Below are 12657 nucleotides of genomic sequence, written 5' to 3'. Positions count from 1 at the left end.
GGGGGTTGGTCTCTTCTCCCAGGCAACCAGCACCAGAACAAGAGGACACAGTCTCAAGCTGCACCAGGGGAGGTTTAGGCTGGATGTTAGGAAGTTCTTCATAGAAAGAGAGACTGGCCATTGGAATGTGCTGCCCAGGGAGGTGGTGGAGTCACCATCACTGGAGGTGTTTAGGAGGAGACTGGATAGGGCACTTGGTGCTGTGGGTTAGTTGATTAGATAGTGTTGGGTGATAGGTTGGACTCTATGATCTCAAAGGTCTTTTCCAACCTGACTCGACTCCTATTCTATTCTATTCTATTCTATTCTATTCTATTCTATTCTATTCTATTCTATTCTATTCTATTCTATTCTAACTTCTTGTACTCCTGGTGGGTGGTTTCTGGTTCTTGAAACAAGGAGCTTGTATTTGCTAGTAAGGAACTTTAATTATCTTTGTGTGGCTGAGAGATTGCGATTGTGTGGCTTTTTATGTGTGTGGCTGAGGGAGAAACTAACAAGGAGTAATGAAGAAAGACAGGGGAAGTGCAGAACACTGTGGTGGATAAAATCATAGCAAAGCAAAGAAATTTTTAGTAGGTGAAATTGTCTCTCTTGCATTAAAAACAAGGCCTTTACCACCGTGGGGCAAGAAGAAGAAATGGGTTTTTCAAAGCTTAGCTGAAAAACTCTGAGATTTGTGGAGATCCTGGAAATAAAAAGAGAAAGCAGACCAAGTTGGAGAGGCATGTTAAAACAAATGATGATTGAAGATATTGACATTAACAATGAAACTACATTAAAGAGCTATTATTCTCCCTTCTGCAGATGATGAAAGCCTATTCCCTACAAGACCAAACGAGCTGGATACTCGAGTCCTTTGTCCCACCGACAGCTTTTCAGGCATTTTCCGAGATGTTGTCATGTTACGTCCAGCAGCATCTGAAATCCACAACTTCCTGAAGGGCTTCCATATGAACAACAACTACCTGGAGAGCCAGTTTTCCAAATGGAAAGGTATGGTATAGACCTTTGCTTTAGTTTTGTACTACACCACCCTTGTGAAAAAGAATGCTTAAGAAATTATCAAGCTGACTTTTTGTTTTGTTCCCATCCCCGATAATATATAGAATAGAATAGAGTAGAATTAACTAGGTTAGAAAAGACCTTCAAGATCATAGAGTCCAACCTATCACCCAACGCTATCTAATCAACTAAACCATGGCACTAAGTGCTCCATCCAGTCTCTTCCTAAACACCTCCAGTTATGGTGACTCCACCACCTCCCTGGGAAGCATATTCCAGTGGCAAATCACTCTTTCTATAAAGAACTTCTTCCTAATATCCAGCCTAAACCTCCCCTGGCACAGCTTAAGCCTGTGTCCTCTTGTTCTGGTGCTGGTTGCCTGGGAGAAGAGACCAATCCCCACCTGGCTGCAACCTCCCTTCAGGTAGTTGTAGACAGCAATAAGGTCTCCCCTGAGCCTCCTCTTCTCCGGGCTAAGCAACCCCAGGTCCCTCAGCCTCTCCTCATAGGGCTTGTGCTCCAAACCCCTCCCCAGCTTTGTTGCTCTTCTCTGGACAGATTCCAGCAAGTCAACATCTTTCCTAAACTGAGGGGCCCAGAACTGGACACAGGACTCAAGGTGTGGCCTAACCAGTGCTGAGTACAGGGGCAGATTTGAAACTGTCACTGGAGGTTAAAATTAGGTAGCAGGAGAGGCTTTCAAAAGAAGTTCTTAAAAATTTAATGAAACCTGGTGAGTGATAGATGAAAAGATACAGATTAGTCAACCAGTGTATGCCTGTGGGTGTGCCAGCCCACCTGCCTGCACACTTCTGGTCTAGTACTGGTGCCATCGTATGCTCTCTCTTGCCTGGTCAGCCCCTAAAGGACGTGGGAGGGAAACGTGTTTCATGCAACCAGCACCAGAACAAGAGGACACAGTCTCAAACTGTGTCAGAGGAGATTTAGTCTGGAGGTGATGAGAAAGTTCTTCACAGAGAGAGATGTTAGCTATTGGAACGTGCTGTCCAGGGAAGTGGTGGTGTCACCACCCCTGGAGGTGTTCAAGAGGGGATTGGACATGGCACTTGGTGCCATGGTTTAGTAGTCATGAGGTGTTGGGTGACAGGTTGGACTTGATGATCTCTGATGTCTTTTCCAGCCTTATTGATTCTATGATTCTGTTACCTGTTTACTTGTAAATTGTAACCTTTGTAACTGTACTCCCTGTTATCCAGTTTGGAAATGTGTGCTCAGGCTGGTGCCAGACCCTCTGTGTCCCTTAGTACCTGTGTGCCTGTTCTTGTAATGTGGAAGGCATCTTTGGCCTTCAGAGTTTTGAGACAGTGAGGCACTGTTTTAATAGTTTCTACATGAGAAGAAAAAGGAAACCAAACCAAAAAACCCCAAACCAAAATGAAACAAAAAATCAAACATCAAAACACCCCACACCAAAAACCACTCCAAACAAAATGACTTAATCAGTCACACACAAAACCAGGAGATGGCATTAACTCTATTCCCCCAAGCCTCAAGTTAATCCCTCTTAATTAGCGGAAAGCCAAAGAAATTGCAGAATAAATAGTGAAAAGAGGAAGCCAGATGAGGAACTGAGAAATGACTGAACTGTTGCTATTAGCTGTATAGGTAGGGCTAAGATCCAGGAAAAGCTGGGGTTTATTCTTTTGTTAACAGCTGACTTTCTCAGCACCTCTCTTGCTTTGAGCACCTCCTCTGAATAAAAATGCTTCTTTTCTAGACTGTGAACTTGACTCTCAGCCAAACCAGCTGACAACAGCAACAGACTACCTCATCCTGATTGATACAGCATTTGCCTTTGCTACCAGTTACCCACCACTTATGAGGCCAGAAAGGAAAGTGGATGTCATTTTGCATTTCAACTACAGTTCAGGTTCCCAGACAGGGGTAAGCCTTGTACATTCTTCTTTACTGACTCCTCCACTCTGCCACTGAGTTCCAAGAATGATTGATCCTCTACTCATAGAAACTTTTACTCCCAGCATCTGAGAAGTGTAAATAAGCTAGAAGTTCACCAGGGTCACATATCTTTATTGACCAGCACAAGTATTCTCAGTATTATCATATAGTAAACTGAATCTGCCCTTTTCTATGTGTAAATGTGTTTGAAGGCAGATGATTTGAAGGCAGTCGGATGTAGAATGAATGAAACTAAATGCATTTTAAAACTCTCTGAGACTTCTCAGTGCAATAATACATATTTGTATGCATGGAGAATTGTACATTCAGGACAATAACCTGCATCAATAGAAAGATCTGATGCAGAAGACTAGACATGCAAGTTTAAGAAGGACATCAAGACACTTGAACGTGTCCAGAGAAGGGCAACAAGGCTGGGGAGAGGCCTCGAGCACAAGCCCTATGAGGAGAGGCTGAGGGAGCTGGGATTGTTTAGCCTGGAGAAGAGGAGGCTCAGGAGTGACTTCATTGCACTCTACAACTACCTGAAGGGTGGTTGTAGCCAGGAAGGGGCTGGTCTCTTCTCCCAGGCAACCAGCACCAGAACAAGGGGACACAGTCTCAAGCTGCGCCAGGGGAGGTTTAGACTCGAGGTGAGGAGAAAGTTCTTCACAGAGAGAGTCATTCGTCATTGGAATGTGCTGCCCAGGGAGGTGGTGGAGTCACCATCCCTGGAGGTGTTCAAGAGGAGATTGGATGTGGCACTTGGTGCCATGGTCTAGTCATGAGGTCTGTGGTGACAGATTGGACTTGATGATCCTTGAGGTCTCTTCCAACCTTAGTGATACTGTGATATTTAGGAACTTTAAATTCCTGAGGCATAAAAAGCTGTCTGAAGGCAGCATTTTTGATATGCAAATGTAGCATGTGTATTTTCAGAGACAGGCATGTGGACCCAGATCCATCCCACTTAACCCTGACTCTCCAGGTCTTGGCTCCATATACAGTCTAATCCTAAGCTGGGTCCTGTAAGAACTTGGCCTTTACCCTGTAACAATACCCAGTAAAATAGGGGTTTGGTAAAATTCAAAGTGCTTCCCATATTTGGTGATGTTTTCTTTTGTTTTGTTTTCTTATTGTGGCAACCAGCCCCTGAAAGAAGCTTCTAAATACTTTGCAAAACAGGGAATTCCTTTCCCTACAAAGGTGCCAGATGATCAGGAAACCCCAAATCTGAAGGAATGCTACATTGTGGGCGACAAGGAGAGCCCAGAAACACCTATTGTGCTGTTTTTCCCTCTAGTAAATGACACCTTCAGGGAGTACAAAGCACCTGGTAAGTTTATTAGACTGCAGAGTTTCTGGATGAAAAATGTCCTCTGTTTATCACAAGTGGCAGGGTTATTTCCTCTCAGACTTGTCATCCTTTCCTGTTAGAGAACCCTCTGGGGAATCTAAAGATTTCATTGTTTAAAATAATTTCCAGGCTTACAGTTAGAGAGATAACACTGTAAACAAAAGTGTGAAGTAGCAAAGTGATGGAAGTATAACACTGACAGTTTCTGTTCACTTCAGTGAGTCCTACTTTGAAATTCAAGAAGAGTTGTAAGAGCAGCTTTGCTGGTCACTTCAAAACAGATGAATTCTAAGTCCTGGTACTGTCCCCCGCAATGCCATACTGCTTCTGGTGGCACAAGCCCCAGTCACTCTTTCTCCAGCTGAAAAAATTGCTAACTCATGCTGTGAGATCATTAATTTTTCAACCGCTTCAAAGTCCCACAGTGCAATGAAACCCAAAAGCTCTAGGCTGATACATTAACTTTAGTAACAAAACAAATGCAGAAACTACTCTCCCAACTGTATTATTTTCCTGCTGTTGCCTTTTTTTTTCTTTTTAGGAAGAAAAAAGGGCATAAAAATATCATACAATAGATACTGCTTTGTAGATATATCACATTGAGTTCGTTGCATGTTTGAGGCATGCGACCAGGGTTTTGAACAAGACTCAAGTAGTCTAAGTGTATTTATGCAGATGCACACACCTTTCTACACCAGCTCAACACAGATCAGGTAGCTGAAAGGTTGGGGTTTGTGCTTGCCCTTTATAGAATGAGCTAGAGAAAGGAGAAAGGGAGAAAGAACTGGAACAGGGATTTAGAACTAGTTCTGTACTGCTGGGAGGTTAGCCACCTTCAATAGTTTCCAGAACCCAGGGATGTTATTCCTTACTCAGCTATCTGATTCCAGGTGAACATCAGATGATGTGCAGATGCTACATGTCAACATAAATTATCAGGATATCTAAAAAAAGGTGTGAATAGGCTCAGCTCATTTTTGGGAGAGCTGCTACCTCACAGCTGAGAGCTGACCACAGTGACAGGACAGATGCTGCAGAAAGGTCTGGAGGTTATGAATGGGTGTCTGCCCTTTGGTAGTGACAGGCAGAGATCAGCTTACAGAATCCTAGAATGGCTTAGGCTGGAAGGGACCTTAGAGATCATCTACTCCAACCTCCCTGCCATGGGAAAGGACACCTCTCAACTAGACTCAACTGCTCAAGGCCTCAAATTGAAGCCTTCTTCTGCAATGTTCCGTTTATCCAGCTAGGAACATTATCAAACAGCACTGCACAAGCTTAACTTATAGCTCTTCAGTATGTTGCTCTAGCCCAGATCTAAGTTGTACAGCATCTGAAGTATTAGTTCAATTACAGGAATGGGCAGTTTTTGCATAGCCAGCTCATCCATCAACTTGCTTAGCAAAGGCAGGTAAGAGCTTGAGCACATAACAAGTAAAGTGGAAACATTCAACTGGGTAGTCCTGCATTGGTTAGGGTATTCCACAATTGGAGTAGAAAGGGAAAATCCTTTGTGTAAGATGATCATACTGCTTCACTTGAGCACCTCAAGTCGCTTTACAACTCTGCAAAACTGGACTAGTACATCTATCAGACTTGGAGAGACACCTCCAGGAAAATCAGAACCCTTTGATGTCATTAGACCTTTCCTTCACTCCAGCTGTTAGAAAACCAAAGGGTCTGTAGCAATGATGGAGAAGGAAAAAAGATGTGTCAGCCCTCATGCTGGATGTACAGGCTAGTGTGCAGCAGTGGATCTCCACAATTTCAGGTCTTTGGTCCTCTCAGTTGTCCTTTAGCAGTCAAAGGCATGTACTACAGTGCAGGAATCTGCAGAATCTAACCAAGTTAAATGATCTTTCCCCTTCCAAGAAAATATTTATTCTACATACTAGCAGGAAGATAGAAGTTCAGCCTGCCCATATGCTGTGTCCCAGCAGTGCAGAGTCAAGCTAAAACTAACATGAGCAAGTGAGCTTCTTAAGCAGAGCACTGGCAGAGCTCTCTCTTTTGGTGAGTTCAGGCAGGACAGGTTTGCCTCCTGTGCATTGAGCGTCACTTAAACAGACCCTCAGCTTGGAGGATGCATGTGGCATCTATTGAGTTTACTGCACAGGTGTACCACCACCAACTCAGCAGCTAAATCCAAATCACTCATGGTGTCAGTCTTGAGCAGAATGCAAGGTCCAAGCTAAGATCAGATTTTTTTTTTATTGCAGATGATTTATGAAAGCCTTAGAAAAACAAACTAGGCGCATTTACATCTTCTGCATCTATGAATTTGTTGAAATTTGTGATTTCCAGGGCCAGCCTTGGGTATTCTTTTTGCTCTGTACCAACAATCCACTGCAGAGGTCTCTGTCAATATTTGCTTTGTGATAGCCTACAGCCAAAGTTCTGCATTAGTTTTAGATCTAGTTTCTACTGACAAGTGAACTAAAACTCCTAAGTTTATTGACTTTGTCTTCCATCATAAGATATAATAGATCTAATATTTCCAGAGATGACACTTGTGGAACTACCTGCCTAATTATTTTGCCTGGATCTGTGATATATATATTATCAGGGGGTGATGAAATGGGCATGAAAAGATATTTCAGTTTCCCCATGAAATCTTAGTGATTCAAGGAATATCAGGTTCAGTCTCACTGTTGAGGTTCCATAAAGCCTGTCTTTTTTTTTCTCACAGTAGTAAGTAGCTCAAGGAAGTGCTTTTGGAAAGCTTGAATCACTGAAACAGATTGATTTTTCAGGAGTCATGAAAGGATACTAGGGAGGGAAATAACATGACAATAGCATCAAAGCTGGAAGGCACAGAAAATGGCAACGGCAGCGTTTTCAGAACCATTGCACAGAAAGAAACCACGTTCTTATGAGGTCCTTGCTGCTGTTGCCTGCACTGGGAGAAGGAGAGGAAAGAGAGAAAGAGTGGTTGCCATTCCCCTGGCTAGAAGCAAAGGGTGCTGCAATGCCTGGGAGGCAGCAACAAGGCAGAGGCTAGGGCTAGGAAAGTGTTAGCTCTGAGGGGGACTTGGGGATCATACTGAGAACTTACTCCACATGCAGAGGAGGAGGAGGCAGGGATTCCCACTCTCCTGTGCTGAAAAGAGGAGCTACTCTACTTGTTTTGACCTTTCTAAGAGTACGCAGGACAACCTCTACCTGCCTCATCACCACCAGGTTCTCTGATCCTTGCTGCTAACCAAATATCCCAGCATTAAAATACCCATGCAGGGTAAATTCTGGGTTGTGATCCATCGTGTGTCCATGCCTGAGAAACATCCAGACCCTAATCTCTTTTTGCTAATTAACTAAGTCATTGTTTGTCACTTAGGTGTGAAACGTAGTCCCTCAGAGATGGCAGAAGGCGATGTCGACGTTGCCAATACCCATGGTCCATATTACATAAACAATCTGAGTTATTCAAAGGAAAATTTTGACAAACTGGTGAACCTAAGTTACTACAACGTCCAGAACAACAAAGATTTGATTCTTCAGGCCTTGCGTACCGCTGTGGAGCGGAAAAAGCAGCAAAAGAAAGAGCAACCACTGCAAGAAACACCTGAAGGGGATAGCACATGTGAGCCTGATAAAGAGGGAACCCAGCATTTGGCTGACTGCCCAGCACTAGGGAATATGAAATAAAGCATCTATGAGTGCTGCTAATGAAGAAAAAAACCCCAAAAAGAATGAGATTAGGAAGTGAAGAAAAGCCAAAAAATGCTAATAATAGCACTTTGTTTGTCATCGAAAATGTGAAAGAGTGTCTGTCAGTGAAGGGAATAAACACAAAAAAACCCCAGAGCTCTTCCTTAATGAATTAATGTGCTTCCCTTGTTGACAACCTCAGGAGCATGGCTCAGTGAGGCTGTGCTCTCCCAGTGTTTGCAGAAGCGACCTTTCGGGCCAAGAACAAAATGCACAGGCAAGGAAGTGTGAGGAAGTTTACACTGACCGTGTTTGTGCTCTACTTGTGCTATAAACAGAGAGGATTGCCAGTCCGAAAAAATGCAGCAGAGAACAAATCCATTGTCTCCCAGGCAAACCCAAGAAGCTCATTTGTGAACTACAGAGTAGTTATGTGAATGTAAATAAATGTTCAACTTTATATAATACTTTTTTTTTCTTTTGGAGTCGGAATTACAGCAAATAAACACTTTTTTTTTCACAGCAAATACATGGTAAGCCATTTCTTTTAGGTGCTATTTCCTCAACTAGCAACACAAAGATAATATGCAGACTTATTTCACAGCTGCTGAAAAAGTTATTGAAGGAGAAATTATGCCCACTCCAGATCTGGATGTGAACTGAGACTCCTTGACTTTAGGATGACATTTAAGACCCACTGCTACAAGAACTGACTCATGCTAATTTATTTCATTAAGTTGAATTTAAATGTTAATGATGATGATGATGAAAATAATAATAGACAACAACCAGGTTGGAAGAGCCCTCCAAGATCATCGTGTCCAACCTATCAACCAATCCAACCCACCTAATCAACTAAACCATGGCACCAACCACCCCATCCAGTCTCTTCCTGAACACCTCCAATGATGGTGACTCCACTACCTCCCTGGGCAGCACATTCCAATGGGCAATCACTCTCTCTGTATAGAACTTCTTCCTAACATCCAGCCTAAACCTCCCCTGGTGCAGCTTGAGACTGTGTCCTCTTGTTCTGGTGCTGGTTGCCTGGGAGAAGAGACCAAGCCCCACCAAAGATTTACAGCTTTAAAATTTTTCAGGCTATTACATCTGAAGAGATGCAGGAAACAGAGACAAGGGAGATCACTCATCCAACTGCTGTTTTAAAATTGTTGGGTATTGCAGCTGAACACTAACTTCCAACTCTCTGATGCTTTGGCCGTCACATTAGAATAGAATACAGTGCAATACAATTAACCAGGTTGGAAAAGACCTTCAAGATCATCGAATCCAACCTATCATCCAACATTATCTAATCAACTAAACCATGGCACCAAGTACCCCATCCAGTCTCTTCCTAAACACCTCCAGTGATGGTGACTCCACCACCTCCCCAGGTAGCACATTGCAATGGCCAGTCTCTCTTTCTGGGAAGAATTTGTTCCTAACATCCAGCCTAAACCTCCCCTGGTGCAGCTTAAGACTGTGTCCTCTTGTTCTGTTGCTGGTTGCCTGGCAGAAGAGACCAACCCCCACCTGGCTACAACCTCCCTCAGGCAGTTGTAGACAGCAGTAAGGTCTGCCCTGAGTCTCCTCTTCTCCAGGCTGAGCAACTCCAGCTCCCTCAGCCTTTCTTCATAGGGCTGTGCTCCAAACTCCTCACCAGCCTTATTGCCCTTCTGTGGACACATTCCAGCAACTCAACATCTTTCCTAAGCCAAGGGGCCCAGAACTGGACACAGGACCAAGGTGTGGCCTAACCAGTGCTGAGTACAGGGGCAGAATGACCTCCCTGCTCCTGCTGGCCACACTATTCCTGATACAGGCCAGGATGCCATTGTCCTTGGCCACTTGGGCACACTGCTGGCTTGTGTTCAGCCTCCTATCGACCAGTATCCCCAGGTCCCTTTCTGCCTGGCTGCTCTCCAGCCACTCCGACCCCAGCCTGTAGCACTGGATGGGGGGTGTTTTGGCCAATGTGTAGAATCCAGCACTTAGATGTATTAAATGTTACGCCCTTGGACTCTGCCCATTGACACGACTCCTTTCAAGTAAGCACTTTGGGGTTTCAACAGATGGAATCCCAAGTCTCCATTTATCCTTTTTCTAAATAAGCTTTTATTCAATGCTAGTGCTTTATTTATTAGATGTATCTACAAGCCCATGTTTCCCACAGGCTCCCTTGCTCCTCTGTTCTGCTGTAGTTCTTTAGTCAAGAGATCCTATTATTGTGGGCCATAAGTGGAAGACTTACAAAAACCTCTGCCCTCAGGGTTGAGGGTCTCCTCCAAGGTGGTGCACAGCAATGTAATCCTCCTGTTTACCACTTAGGTCAGTGTATGTTTACCTGTGGTGCACACTACAAGAGCTCATACAGCTCCTGCATGGGCTATAAGGCCAGGGTTTACTTCCCATGGAAACAAGAGAGCAAAGATGACAATCATGCTGATGCATGCTGAATCTCATTGTAATATGGGACAGTATGCAGCCAGAGGGCACAGCCAGACCTGGGAATTTGGAAGCACTCCCAGGTTCACATATACAGTTAGAGCTTTATTGTCTGAAGGACAAAAATTATCACACTGACAGCAGGAAGCATCTAGGCAGGAAGTCTGAAGACAAGCAGAAAGAGGTGTGTGAGGGCAAACGCTTCCCTGCCCTTCCTGCAGCTTTCCAGCAGCCACGAAGGGGTCACAGAGAACAATGAACACTTTACCCCATTTCAAAAAGCTTACATGAAATAATTATGCAGAATCTCTGAGTTCTCTATATTCAACAAGCATACAGAGGAAAATGTCAGGGCTGATCAAAGAGGTGGAACACCATCCCCATATGTGGAACATAGATAAGGAATCTGCAACCTAGACAAATGACAGCAGGAGTGAAAGACAGAGAAGAGAGAGATCTATGAACTCTGGAACACTGTGTGGGAGATGAATGGGGAGTGAATATGCACCTTTTCTAGGACCTGAAGGCTATCAGTCAAAACAAGCAAGCAGCAGGTTCGAAGTTAACAGAGTAGGGTAGTTCTGCACATAACGTGCAATTTGCCCCTGGACATTGTTGCTGATAATTGTTTGTGAGTTCACAAGAACTGAGTGATGCATTCAGTGGAACATTTTAAGGACTGAAAAATACAAAGGTTCTGCAGCTGGCTCAGTCCTGCACTGAATCATCAATTTCCAGGGGCTGGGAGGACAGTCTGAGACAATATATATCTGCTTTCTTTCTGTGATGTTCTCCAGTCATTAAATATTGGTTGAACCAAAGACAAGCTGGAAAGCAGTCTCACCCCAGACTGCAGTGCTTAGGTTTTCCACAGCTCAGATATTTCTGCAGGTAATAGATGATCAGGAGTAGTCAGATCTAAAGATGTGATGATGCAAGGCTCACTTAAATGAAATTACTGAAGCAAGACAGAGAATATATAAGTAACTGCAAGGGTAAGTTAATTACCTAAGGATTAACTTACAGTGAAAATGAGAGGAATACAAAACCAAAGTATAAAAAGGGTATTAAAAAAAAAAAAAAAAAAGGAAAAAAAAAAAACAGAAAAGACAAAAAAAGGAAACCAGTCAGCAAGCCCCTACATGAAATGGTATAAAATCTTTAGACTCAGCATGGAAAGTGCAACAAAAGAGTTGCAAAACACATGCACAGCCCTAAATAAAATGTGAAGCAAGGAACCAAGAAAAGACAGTGGTCAAATGCTCTGGACTGATAGTGGTTAAAGCCTAACATCTGTTCTTTGAGGAACAGTATGGGGAGGAGGGAGATGGAAAGGGCATATCCAAACCTGCTGTGGCCAGAGTAGAGCAACAAGGCTGGTGAGAGGCCTCGAGCACAAGTCCTGTGAGGAGAGACTGAGGGAGCTGGGGTTGTTTAGCCTGGAGAAGAGGAGGCTCAGGAGAGACCTCATTGCTCTCCAGAACTACCTGAAGGGGGGTTGTAGCGAGGAGAGGGTTGGTCTCTTCTCCCAGGCAACCAGCACCAGAACAAGAGGACACAGTCTCAAGCTGCACCAGGGAAGGTTTAGGCTGGATGTTAGGAAGAAGTTCTTCATAGAAAGAGTGAATGGCCATTGGAATGGGCTGCCCAGGGAGGTGGTGAAGTCACCATTCCTGGAGGTGTTCAAGAGGGGATTGGACATGGCACTTGGTGCCATGGTTTAGTAGTCATGAGGTGTTGGGTGACAGGTTGGACTTGATGATCTTTGAGGTCTTTTCCAACCTTATTGATTCTATGATTTAGAAGTGAAGTGCATTGCAAAAAGGTAATATTCTCGAAGGAAATTAGGAGGAAGAAAGGTACATAGCAAAAAATGTGAATCAGTAGATGTGCTGGACCAGCAAAAAGGGATTTGAATTGCAAGGATGTTGCAAGGGAGCCAGGGCCGTAAGATACATTTCTAACATAATGCTGACACACAGATTCAGCTAAAAATCTCCCTCCTCCTTTTTATTTTTTAGCTGGAAGTCCAAGATTTCATTTTCTAAGCACAGGCAAAACTTGATGTCAGAGAAAAGGTATATCAATTTTACTGATTTCTCCAATGTTTTATCGACTGTGGGATTGTATTCTGTTTAAATGTCTTGTAAAATCAATGTGGAAAGTGATCCTCCCGTGTAGCTTAACACAACGGCAAGGGCTAAGGTTAAAAGTAATGCCTTTATCTGCTACACACACCCCACCCCAAAATTTAAACGGTACATTTGGAATTTTTACTGTG

The 12657-nt window shown here is 43.7% G+C and overlaps 1 protein-coding gene across 1 annotated transcript in view; it reads left to right on the top strand.

The window, feature by feature from the left end:
- Positions 1-7925, top strand: part of LOC104298871 (cytosolic phospholipase A2 epsilon) — a 53052-nt gene extending 45127 nt beyond the window's left edge. The window contains 4 exon segments of the mRNA XM_009898981.2: positions 808-996; positions 2745-2911; positions 4073-4259; positions 7615-7925. Coding sequence (XP_009897283.2) covers positions 808-996; positions 2745-2911; positions 4073-4259; positions 7615-7925 — 854 coding nt within the window.
- Positions 7926-12657: the final 4732 nt, after the last annotated feature.

Source organism: Dryobates pubescens, chromosome 5, assembly GCF_014839835.1.
Source record: "Dryobates pubescens isolate bDryPub1 chromosome 5, bDryPub1.pri, whole genome shotgun sequence".
Lineage (NCBI taxonomy): Eukaryota > Metazoa > Chordata > Aves > Piciformes > Picidae > Dryobates > Dryobates pubescens.
This window is presented reverse-complemented; position numbering and strand designations above follow the sequence as displayed.